Source organism: Aquarana catesbeiana, linkage group LG02 (genome assembly GCF_042186555.1).
Source record: "Aquarana catesbeiana isolate 2022-GZ linkage group LG02, ASM4218655v1, whole genome shotgun sequence".
Classification (NCBI taxonomy): Eukaryota; Metazoa; Chordata; class Amphibia; order Anura; family Ranidae; genus Aquarana; species Aquarana catesbeiana.
The window spans coordinates 711,349,566-711,362,811 of NC_133325.1; the positions used below are offsets into that span (position 1 = coordinate 711,349,566).

Consider the following 13,246-nt stretch of genomic DNA (forward strand, 5'->3'; position numbering starts at 1 on the left):
CTGCTCTTAAATGTCCATTTATCAGCTGCAGTGTACATGAGGCCTAAGTGTAATGTACACAATCAATCTTAGAAATAAAACCAGATTGCTCATTGGAAAGAATTGCAATTAAACTCAGACATTTTTTGCCATATAGTACAAACACACAATCAATGACGAAGGCTTTCTTATCTGGAAACAAAAGGAAAAGAGGCATCGGAGACTAAAGAGAATGGACAGCATTACTGCACCAATAAACATGACCTTACAAATGATTAAAGAAACAACATCTGACAAGCAAGCTTGGTGTGGGGATCATAATGTCACAAAGTGCAAGACCCAACTACATATATAAACAATAATAACAAGACAGTGAAAAATATTTCTGTAGTACAGATCTCACAAATCAGAAGAATTCTTTTAATAAAAAGAAGAATGTATTTAAATTAAACAAAAATCAAATAAAAATTAAACAAAAAATCAAATAAAAAGGAACAACAAAAATATAATAAGTCAATGTTTCTGATATCCTTAAAGCAGAAATAAACCCACTGATTTAAAAGTTTCAAAAAACAGTTATATTCTCGGCATGCCAGAAATGCTGTCACATTTGCTTGTGCTCTCAACCAAACTGTCAAACTATCAAATGGCTGTTGTCGTAACTAATCACATGTGTTGCACCATGACAGAGGCTAAGATGGCAGCTTCCTATGTTGAAAAGGATAGGAGGGTTTAGTTGTACTTTAAATCTAGAGAGAGCAATCACTATAAAGAGCAATATTTAGCAAACGTTTTCCATTATGAGAAACTCTGAATCAGATTCAAACCAGTTCTGATATAGTTACAAAAGGTATTGGAAAGACAATCAGATCAAATCTTACCCTTTCACATTAGACTAACTTCACATTGGCAATGAATGTATAAAACATCTAGTCCTAATACTTTGCATACTCTGTTCCGTCTGCTCTGCCAATGCTCTCCCAAAAGCCAATGAAACAATAGGAAAGAGTTAGCACCTAATGTTTGGGTTCAATGTGCCACAAAAAATGGACAGTGAACATGTACCTTTTGCCCAGATCAAGTGGTGAGGATACTTGCCAGGTGGAGAAAACCTATGCCAAGCTGTCTCTTTTGATGCCTTTATTCTACATGTCAGTACGTCTGTTTCTGAATCCTCAAAACATATCTTAAAAATTGCATATGTGTTAAAAATGCTAGCTTATTATGCATATAGCTTAAATTTAGAGATATCTACTATTGTACAAAATAATAACTCACATCACTGCAACAACTGAAAAGCACAGCTTTTTTTTTTTGAGCTTGGAAAGAAACAATATAGAACAACCTTTAGGATTGTGATGAATTGGGTGAAATTAAACCAACATTTTATTATAATGCTGCAAAACAGAGCAATGACTTCTCAAAAATGAATGACTGCTTATTTAGGCTCTATTTGTGATACACACCAACATTACCAGAAACATTCTTGACAATCTTGACTACATGAATGAGAAGGAATGATTTTATTGTCTTGGCCCATTTCCTATCATCAGTCACTTAGTTGATTTAAGTTAAAGTAACAGTGCCTGCAGATACCTCAACGCTACAGGCTTTTAAACTTACTTAGTCCAACTCCCTCGCTGCCTTGCTGCTGCAGTATCCTAGCTTGTCTTAGCTGGTTTTGGAGCTTAGACGTTACAACCCCCCGCGTGGCAGTATTTGGGCCTGGTGATTGCCTATTAAGGCCTGAGCACTGTCACATGGGGAATATCACATGCTCTTTCAAACCCAGAAGCCCTGCTATGTTAACAAGAGTTCCACAAGTTCCGGAAGTGCAGTGGGAGCATGGCTTGATAAGTATAGCTACCCTGTGGGTTGGCTGTCTTCAGACAGTCAGTCACTTTGCCGTGAATTGGCAAAGTGTCAGTAGCTCTCTAAAGAACAACTTCACCTCAAACTTTTTTCTTAGAGTTGAATGAATGCTGTATGCTTCCCTCAAGACAATGAAGAAAAATCTGCCTTATGTTCATCCTGTCAAATGTTCTGAAACATACTCACTCTACTAGAAATCTGTTTTCATTGTGGTCTGGGGATTTTCCCTCACTTCCTGTTCTGCGTGACACTCAATAGACAGGAAGTAAAAAGAAATCTTCCATTCGGGCATACAGAAAGCATTAAAAACCTGATTATGGTTTTAAAATCTTCTACATTCAAAAAATAAAAAATAAAGTTTTTGCTTGAGTTGAATACGATAAACCCCTTATTCTTGGATTTGAGTGGAACTGAGAACATGTGATAGTTTTAAGAAGACAATGCTGTACTTAACAGTATAATGTATTTACCATTAGCTGAGAAAACAAAGACTTTTTCAAAAATCACTTACCATGACAAGTTCCATCCACTTCCTCATATCCAACACTGCAGACGCAGCGTCCAAGTGGTACAAGCCAGTCACCATCAGCTCCACAGTACAGTTTGGGGGTGTCTCTTTCTTCTGCATATTTGATGCAGGACCCTCGAACTTCAACTAGAGAAGATGAATCCACCCTTGGAATAGTGTCTGGGAACATAGCCAAGTTGCGCACCATGTATGGACATTTCTTATAGTAGACACGTACTGACACCAAAGCAATACAGGCTCCGATATCTTGAAATGCAAGGTAAAACCCTTTTCTGGTAATAGGCCCCACCTCTCGGACCTCTGTGTTCAATTTCAGAATGCGATCTCCTAAATCCATTTGTGTGAAACTCTCATCAGCAGCAATAGTATCAATCTTACTATACTGATTGGGCTTGAATTTTACTACATGGGCATCATCAGATTCCATGTAGTAGAGGTTAAAGGTCTCCTTACAAGTCCCCACCACCCAAGGAATGCTGTTACAGTCCCTGAGAGTAAATTTCATCTCCACAAAAATCTTCTGTGCTGCATCCCGGGAGATCCAGTTGGTTCTGAGCCAGTTGTTCTGGTTTGCTTCCATGACATTACATACTTGGTATGTATGAATAGGCCGATTATATTCATCCATTTCTGTGATGGCATCCCACTGCAAATGAATTAAAATGTATTATTATGAGAATTTAAAAGCATATTCACCAGAATCAAATATACAGTATAAGATGGACACAATTTTTTAAAAGAGCTATCATACACATATTACATCAATTTCATAAACTGGATTAAGTTGCAATTCTATATACAGGAAAATAGTGTAATAGATTCAGGATATAATTAGAAAACAATTTATAGAAAGGGCAGAAGTTTCCAAGATAGTGTGGTCTGATAGGAAAAAGTTCCAAATCCTATCCATGCAAATGAAATAAATTGTAAAGATTTTAGCAATCTTCATGTAGAGTTTACCTACTACTATTATGTAAAAACAAATTCATTTATCTCAGTCATGTCCTACTTCTTTAGTGGGAGGGTCTGCCTGCTACAATCACATGATCAGTCTCACTGTTGTAACAGGAAGAACAATTGTTGGGCAATGAGACAGTAACCACTGACAACATTCCTGAGGGCATTCTGATATGTTTGCAAAGCAATATTTTGCAGACACAAGTGGTCTGTCTGTTCATGTTTTGACCTGTGATTATACATCTCAAAATATACAGTAATACATCCATATGGGTAGGCGGATGTAAGAGGACTTGCATATGCCTATATTTGTGCATCTCCAGGTCCATTCAGGTATGTTGACCTGAATGGACCTGGACTAGGGGTGGGCAGATGCAGATGGACTGATCGGACTAGAGATGGGCAGGTATAGAAGGACATAAGTCCGCTTACATCTGTCACATACTGTCCTCTTATTGGGTGTTCCGAGATTGCAAATAGGACTCGTTATTATACTTACCTCGGGTTTATGTGCTTTAGTTAACCTACCACTAATGCCCCCAATACTACCCTCTGGAATATGTTCATTGCTGGCTATCTCTACCTCTGGACCCTCCCCCCCATCTCCTAGTTTAAAAACCCCTCTAACTTTTCGGCGTCTTCACTCCCAGCAGATCTGCACCCTCCTTATTTGGGTGCAGTACATCCCTTCTATAGAACTGGTGACCGACTGTTAAGTTCTCCAGGAACCCGAACCCCTCCTTACTACTCCAGCTCCTAAGCCACTTGTTTACTTCCCTAATCTCCCTCTGCCTTTCTGGTGTGGCTCGAGGTACCCATAGTATTCCTGAGAATACTACCTTGGGGGTCATTTTCCTCAATTTAGCTCCTAATGCCGCGTACACACGGGCGGACTTTTCAGCATCAAACGTCCGATGGTCTTTCCGACGGACTTCTGACGGACTTACACACAAACGGACTTGCCCACGCACGAACTGACTAAAGTCCGTTCTAAAGTCCGTTGAAAGTCCGTTCATTTTGAGCGTGATGACGTACGACGGGACTAGAAAAGGAAGTCAATCTCACCACTTTTATCGGCAAGATTGACACCTTGCAAACCCCGTCGCGGGAGCCAGCGCCGAGCTGTCTCGCTCATTGGGAAAGGAAAATTTTTTTTTCCTTTCCCAATGAGCGACAAGCATTACTGACATTAAGGTCGGGTTCACACTGGTGCGGGGATCCGACTTGGATCCCTGCCAATACCAGGCACTGTGTTTGGTATGAATCTTGAGGGGGAACTCCACGCCAAATTTTAAATAAAAAAACTGGCATGGGTTCCCCTCCAAGAGCATACCAGGCCTTTAGGTCTGGTATGGATTTTAAGGGGAACCCCCTATGCCGAAAAAACGGCATGGGGTCCCCCCATAATCCACACCAGACCCTTATCCGAGCACGCAGCCCGGCCTGTCAGGAAAGGGGGTGGGGACGAGCGAGCACCCCCCCTCCTGAACTGTACCAGGCCGCATGCCCTCAACATGGGGGGTGGGTGCTTTGGGGAAGGTGGGTGCCCTGCGGCCCCCCTACCCCAAAGCACCTTGTCCCCATGTTGATGAGGACAAGGGCTCCTTCCAGACAACCCTGGTTGTTGGGGTCTGCGGGCAGGGGGCTTATCGGAATCCGGGAGCCCCCTTTAACAAGGCCCCCCGATCCCGGCCCCCTGCCCTATGTGAATGAGTATGGAGTACATCTTACCCCTACCCATTCACCTGGGGGAAAAGATAAAGAAACACACTAGACAGGTTTTTAAAGAAATTTTTAAGGCAGCTCCGGGGGTCTCTTCCGACTCCTCAGCTCTCTCCTGCTTCTTCTCCCGCTCTCCGGCCTCTTCTCCCGCTCTCCAGCCTCTTCTTCCGCTCTCCGGTTCTTCTCCTGCTCTCTGGTTCTCCTGCCGGGCTCCTCTTCTATCTTCTGCTCTTTTGCCGCTCTTTTGCTAGCGTTGGCCCAGTCTTCTCCGTCATCTTGTTCCCTCTTCTCTTCTTCCGATGTTGACACGATGCTCTCTCCCGCTGTAATGCCATGTGAGCGGTGCGCAACGACTTATATAGGCATGGGGCGGGTGATGTTCCGGCGGACAAGTTCGGTTGAAAAGTCCACCCGTGTGTACATGACATTAGTCTCTAAAATCATTCTTTAGGACACTCCATTTGCCTCTGACTTTGTCATTAGTGTCAACAAGGACCATGACAACCGGGTCTTCCCCAGCCCCTCCGAGTAATCTGTCCACCAGACGTGCCAAACCCGAGCGCCCGGTAGACAGCATACAGTTTGTCGCTTCAGGTCTTTGTCACAGATTCCCCTTTCTGTCCTTCTAAGAATTGAGTCCCCTACCACCAGAATCTGTCTATCCCTTCCTTTCCCTTCGCTTCCCCACCCCACTCTCACTGGAGGAGTTCTTACCCTGGCAGTTAGGAGAGTCCCTCAGCTCCAGCAGTGCTGGTCCCTGACTGGTTTCACAATGTCACTCAATGGAGCGTACTTATTGGGATGCTCCAGCCCAGGATCAGCCTCCCTGGCACTTCCCCCTCTATCCTTCCCGGCTGTCACCCATCTACTCGTTTCTAGTGCCTGCACCTCATGGTCTCCACCCTCCTCTGTGCCTACCCCTGCTGGCACCTACCGGGTATGTTCCTGGCTCTCCTTTAGTATGGAGAGTCTTCTCAGTGCTGACAGTTACTTCCCCAGATTCAGAAACTGGGCTTCCAGGGAAACAATGTGCATACATTTTGCACAGCAGTATTTGCCCTCGATCAGATGATCAAGGAATGCATACATGCCGCAAGATGTACACGAGGTCACATCTCCACACCCACTGGCATCGTACCTACTAATTTAATGAGAATTGGGGATTATACCCTGTCCAAATTACCTAACAACACAGCACAGTGTAGCAGTGCATCTCTTCCTGCTTTTTGTCACTTAGTATGTTTGAATTCTAGTCCTTTTACTTTCAGCATTGTCATCTGGAAAATCTGAGTTAATTATAGTTTAGAGTTTGCATGAAGGTGTGCAACTGTGTATATTTCTGCTTGCACACCGAAGGTGCTCATGAACACTGGAGTACACATTGACATGTGTAGAAGAAGAGGGTAGTTATTCACTTACCCCATGGCTGGATCAACCATTAAGCAAATTACTGTAAGTATGTACTTGGTGCCAAGAGAAGGAAGTACCAGAGAGTATAACCCCTAGATATCTTGTTCTATCATGCACTGCCCTTTCTCTTGCATAGATTATGTAAGAGATAGGCGAGAACACGGAATGCCAGAAAGAGCAGTCAATGGTGAAAGGTCTGCTTTAATTGCTCCTTGCTTTAGTTTACAGCTCTATTCCTGCTCCGACAGAAACATATTCTTTATGCTGAAAATTTGTGAGTCCCTTGTCTTCTCTTGCATTCTCTATAATACAGATGAAAGATGCATTAGTAGAGGATGACCTTGTATCACATTAGGTCCTGCAGGACCAACCTAAGAGCACTCAAGTGTAATGGTCTTGCATACTGGATCCTCAAGAGATACATAAAACAGGTGGGTGTTTCAACGTGGCAGCAGCTACTAAACCTGACATAGCAGTTTGTGTAGACCAAGCAACACTGAATAACTAATGAAAAGAAAAGGACTTTGTGAGCACAGAGGACCCTCTGCCAGGTGTGTTTGAAAATAAAGGCTGAGGAAGCAGAGCACATATATATATATATATATATATATATATATATATATATATATATATATATATATATATATTTCAAACAAAGATGGTATACCTAAAAGGTTACAAGTATTGAGTGATCTACTAATAAAATATAAATGAGTTACAGATTGATAGGTCTCAAAGTAATAATGAACTTTAATGAAGTTATTACATTTGACGTTGATCCAAGACTTATATCTTTATGATATATTTGAACTGAGTTTCTTCTAGAATTTCCTTAAGGGCCAAAAAACATAAACTACATAATTATCATATGCTGAATGCCAGCCACATTTGCATGTCGGTCGTGAGAGTGTTGCGAGGCAAAGTGGAACAGAAAATGCTTATAACTGTGCCAGAAAATAAATGCCACTAGCTGTGTTCTCTAGCAGCTACTATTCTTGCTACAGGTACCCTTTAAAACACATAAAAATTCCACACTACAAAGTAACCTTGTAATTCTTACAGAAGTCAGATAGAATACATTAAAAAAAACAAAAAAAAAAACAATATCTGTCTAGTTATTATGCAGGAATTATTGTTATACAGGATTTATATAGTACCAACATTTTACGCAGCACTTTAAAACATGAGGGCAGACAGTACAGTTACAATACAATTCAACATGGGAGGAATCAGGGGGTCCTGCTCGTTCGAGCTTAAAATCTAGGAGGGAGAGTCAAGTGATACAAAAGGTATTAACTGTGGGGGATGAGCTGATGGAGAAAATCAAAGTATAGTTGTTATATGTGGGCATGATAAGCTTTTCTAAATAGGTTTTCAGGGATCGTCTAAAAACAGAGTAGGAGATAATCTGACAGATTGGGATAGGGAGTTCCATAGGATGGCAGAGGCTCTGGAAAAGTCTGGAGGTCAGCATGGGAGGAAGTGACGAGGAAGCTAGAGAGCAGGAGGTCTTGGGAGGAATGAAGAGAACGATTAGGTTGGTATTTTGAGACTAGGCTAGTGATGTAGCTGGGGGCTGAGTTGTGGATGGCTTTGTAAGTTGTTGTTAGTATTTTGAATTTAATGTGTTGGATGAGTGGAAGCCAGTGGAGGGATTGACAGAGAAGAGTAGCAGAGACGGAGCGGTTGGTAAGGTGGATGAGCCTGGCAGCATTCACGATGGACTGAAGTGGGGAATAGCCTATGTAAAGTAAAGTCTAGTTACTGATGCTTACAAAATGTGCTTGAAGAAGAAATATAATTTTCACAAAAGTATATTTTGAATGATTGTTTCAGTTACTATGAAGAGATGTTGTCACCTCTGCCTGTGTAAGGAAAAATTATAGTGCTTCTGCAATGGGGCCCCCAATGACCCACTAATACTCATGTTATCTGCACGCCTTCACAGTTTCTTCTTCCTCTACAGCCACCATTGAGTAGTGACATCGTCAACTGCCCCCGTCATGTGACAGTGCTCACGCCTAGAGATTGGCGAGCACTTAGCAAAGACTGAAGATCCCCTGTTACCCTGGAGCTGCTACAGCATTAGGATGTAATGGCTACAAGGTAGGGGTTATCTCACATCATCCCCCAGAAACTCTGTTACATTTACATCAAGCTGATTTGTTTTTATATGTCCATCTTATAGCCCAATTCCTCCTTGTGCAAAAAAAAAGAAGAAAACTCCTAAAAATTAAAAAGCAGCTCCTGCCATATTCTGGTGCTTCCTTTCACAGTCTCATTGATACAGCTATGCGGCACCATACATTTTCCAAGTTAAATGACGCTGGGTTCCACCCCCACCTAGAATGCTGCAGAGAATGGCATAATGACATGGAGCTGCTCTATGCAGGATCCACCCATTGCCAAAAGTCATCAAACTCAAGATACCAGAGTATTTCAGTGCTTCAAGTAGATTGGGGGCTTTCAGAAGTCACTAAAAAGTTTAGAATTTGCCTTTAAACGTTTAGTAACCCCCCCAAACAATGATTTTATTTTTAAGTAGATAGTGATTCTAAAGGCTCAAGGTTTTTTTACCTTCATGCATGAAGATAAAAAAAAACCCTTCTGTGTTCAGCAGTCCCCCCAGCCCCCCCAATACTTACCTGAGCCCCATTTTGATCCGGCGATGTGCACAAGAGCCTTGGCTCTCTGGGGACTCTCCCTCTTCATTGGCTGAGCCATTAGCCCCCACTGCTGTCAATCACAGCCAGTGAGCCAATGAGAATAGAGAGGGGGTGGGACCAAGCCCTGGCTCTGTGTTTGAATGGACAGGCTCAGTGAATGAGCCTGCTTGTGTTCTCCCATTGCAAGCTGCTTGCTCTGGGGGCACTCGGCAGGAGGGAGGGGCCAAGAGTACAGAAAGGGACCCAAGAAGAGGAGGATCAGGGCTGTTCTGTGAAAAACCACTGCAAAGAGCAGGTAAGCATGATGTGTTTGTTATTTAAAAAAAGATAGCCTTTAATATCACTTTAGGTCATTTCACAGTTTCTAACATGGCCTCCAATGGTGAACTCTCTACTCTTGGGTTTCAAAGTCTGCACACCTGCCTTGAGATTAGCCATGTGATGACACGTGATTAGCCCTGTGTCGTCACATGTAGGGGAGGGGCCAGGACGGTGGAGGATACAGTCTCATGCTCAATTGAGCAAACTACTGACACACACAAGATTTGAAGCCACTTGGGAGAGGATTTTTGTACTTAATGTTTTTTATAGTTTGGTGCGCTGGAAGCACCAATGAAATGTGAGTACCCTAATGTTATTTTCTCTGAATAAATTTACAAACAAAACGATAATGCACTAACCACCCTCTTTCCTATTTTTAACATTGAGGATTTCTTCTCTGGATTTTACTGTGGGATCCTGCTGAATATATCTGTACTCAGAGCCCAGGAGTGGCTCAAAAGTTTATGTGGACCAAACTTAGTTGTGCGGTCACATAGCTTGAGGTGAGCACAATTACACAGGGGGGGGAGCACGTGCGTAAAGTCACCCTCATATCAACCAGGATTTTTTCATCACAAGAGTCACTTTATGGAATATTATTGCACATATGCACGTTAATGTTTGTGGATTTGAAGATTTTTGAAGAAAACTTTTTTTGGACACTTGGACAGGAACTCTCCAAAATTGGACTGAAAAAAAATCCAGGACTGATGAACAGGAGACAACTGACAAGCCAGCCCACAACACTCCACCTGTAAATGAAATATCATTTTACCCAGACCAACCTGTTAAGTCATTAACACTGTTTTTGCTTTCCTGTCTGGTGAGCTGCACATACAAATAGCTCAGCTGCTATATTATTTATCAGAATTAAACTCAAATGTCAGCTTTGCTGCCGCACACCAGAATATTTTTAAGGTTAAACTCTTCTCAATGTTTTTGTAATTGTACTATGCAAAATGCCTTTAAAAGATTTAACTAAGCCTTGCTTGTGTTTAGCCCATTGACACAACGCCTACAAATTAATTAAATGTGGGCAACAGGCATACAAAGATAAAAGTAGTTATTTTCTGGGACGTAGCTACGGTGGAATGAGTAATAGAAGGCACTTAAGATGCCGCAGCTCCTGGAAAATAAATTGTCGGGAAATATTTAAGATAACAGCAAAACAGCGACTTACTATTTTGTTAATCTATATGACTATGACAACCAACATTACCCAAGCACTTATCTCAAGGAGCCAAGGAAAATGTCACCACTGCTTTGAAAGTTGTTTTAGCTGTAAATATACACCAATTATGGTGACCTTAGCAGTGAGGGACACTGATTCAGCAATGGTTTAAGAGCCATCTGGGCATATTTATCAGATTATTGTCTCAATGGAGCAACTTTAGTGCAGATGCAAAGAACCATTATACCAAAACTGATCTTAAGAACCATCAAGTCGCCCAGCTGTCAGTTAACTTATTGTATGTGGAAGCTTGCCAACTGACTCATTACTGGCTTTCTGAAGCTCTTTTAGATCTGGCTAAATAGACAACACTGGGAGAAAAAACACTTATGCTGTGGTCAGTTTTGTCATTTCTATGGCTTTAAAATAAACCTGTGCGGCCAGAAGTAAGGATGCTGTTGGCTTGTTTTTAAAGTAGACCTGTCATAAATCGAATGAACAAATGAAGAAGTGAAGGTTACAATCAAAGAAAACTTAAGATCTACACAAGCAAGAGATCCCTTGATAGTTGAATGTAAATTTATGAGTTAATCAAAGCTGCATTAATTGGTGTTTTAATACCTTACAGGAGTACTGCTTTAAAGCCCCATATGTTATAGATGGATTATAAGATACAGTTTATATTCTGCAAGAGATAAACTACAGTCCATGTATGTTATTATAATTATTAAGCACAGGTTTCTTTAGATGAACTGAGACAGAGCAATGCTTAGCACTATCTCACTCACTTTCCTCTATAGTAAAATATCAGACTCCTCCCAGCCGGCCTTTGTAAATGTGGCCCTTATGGCTAATTCAAATAAATGAGCTGTTAAATAATGGCATAAGAAGGTGACTTAAAGATTAACATCGCTTCATAAATCCAGCCTCCAATGGCCCATTCAAGTGATCAGAATGTGTAGAGTACCGGTATAAAGGGTCTGGGAGACAAAGCTATGGTGCTGAGCTCCAATGTGTTACAATAGCTGGAGGTCACAGGTTGCCCGCTAAAGCTCAACTAATTGGAGCATGGCAGCTTAGTGGATAATTGTACTGTGTTCCGGATTCTGTGTTAAAGTGTTACTAAACTCACAACAATAAAATCAGGCTGTATATGCAGTAAAGCTGCTTGTTATACTCCTGTGGAACCTAAGGGGTTAATCGTGCGCATTGTGTAAAAAGGCTGTTTGATTCTGTCTTCTCTAATCCTCCCCTTTCTTGCACAGTCCCAATTCTATCTCCTGATAGTACAGAGGGTTGGGGGCACTCTACACATGCTCAGTTTGGTGTGTATTGCTAGAGATATTTTTTGGGGGGGAGGGTGCATGTAATCGGCACAGGGCCAATCAGAACTGACCAGACAGAGGGTCAGAGGTCATGCAACCTCATAGGACACTCAGAGGAGAATGAAAACTCCTCCTACAAGGTTCAACCAGACTCTGATAGAAGTCACAAGACTGCTATATACTGCTGATGAGAAAAGGTATTTCACAGTTTTTATTTACTAAATAATTGCATCTTTTGTCTCTTCTGTGTTAAAGCTACTTACCAGCTTGTCTGTCCCTGTACAGTAAGATGCACAAAAGCGCAACTCACTGCACAAATTCAGCATGTGCGGAAGTGACGTCATCTCCGCCCGGCCAATGACAGAGTTCAGTAAGGTTGTGCGAATGGTTCAGCCTGAGCATGAGCTTGGGGAACACCTGAATTTGCAGGACGTTCCCCAACGCCGAATGCCCTGCAATGCACTGAGCGCTGCACATTCAGTGAATGAAATAAAAATAAAACATTTGCTGGTAAAAAAATAGTACAAGGAAAAAAACAAAACGGTGTGCCCCCCCAAGTTCACCAGTCCATACCAGACCCTTAGCCGAGCATGCAGCCCGGCAGGTCAGGAAAGCGAGTGAGCACCCCCCCCAAACCATTCCAGGCCACATGCCCCCACCCCAAAGCACCTTGTCTCCATGTTGATGGGGATGAGGGTCTCTTCCCCACAACTCTGGGTTTGGTTGTGGGGGTCTGCAGGCAGGGGGCTTATCGGAATCTGGATGCCCCCCCTGATCGCTAATGTGAATGAGTATGGGGGTACCCTAGCCATTCACCAAAAAAGTGTCAAAAAGTAATAAAAAGACAATTTTTGACAATTCCGTTATTAAAAAAATAAAACATAAAAAACAGTGTTGACAGCTGACCGCCGAATTCCTCCTTCGCCGTTTGACAGTCGTTATATAGGTAAGGTCAGTGATGTCACAGAGGGTGTGCCACCAGGTGACATTGCCCCCCCCTCATGTTGAGGGCATGTGGCCTGGTTTGGTTAAGGAAGGGGGGTGCTCAGCCCACCTCTAGAGGCAATCGAAACCCAGAAGACCCTGAAGATACCAGCAGTCGGCAGTGAGTTCCAGGGACAGCGCATCGCTGGATTCTAGGTGAGTATAGTCCAGGTTTAACCTTCCCCCAGCCTATTATTAGACAGTGAAAGAAGATGCTGTACAGTAATTGGGCTCATCTCTCTGTCACTCTCTGCCATTAGCATGATAGCTGCACTGCAGCACAATTGATTGGCTCCTTGTGTTGCTTCTC

The 13,246-nt window shown here is 42.4% G+C and overlaps 1 protein-coding gene across 5 annotated transcripts in view; it reads right to left on the reverse strand.

Annotated features, from left to right (window-relative positions):
• The window catches only part of EPHA6 (EPH receptor A6), a 1,236,911-nt gene that overhangs the window by 938,532 nt on the left and 285,133 nt on the right, over window positions 1–13,246 (reverse strand). For all 5 annotated transcript variants that reach the window (XM_073616994.1, XM_073616989.1, XM_073616991.1 and 2 more), the window contains exon 3: window positions 2,363–3,026. In XM_073616994.1, the coding sequence (XP_073473095.1) occupies window positions 2,363–3,026 (664 nt within the window). The remainder of the gene's footprint in view (window positions 1–2,362; window positions 3,027–13,246) is intronic.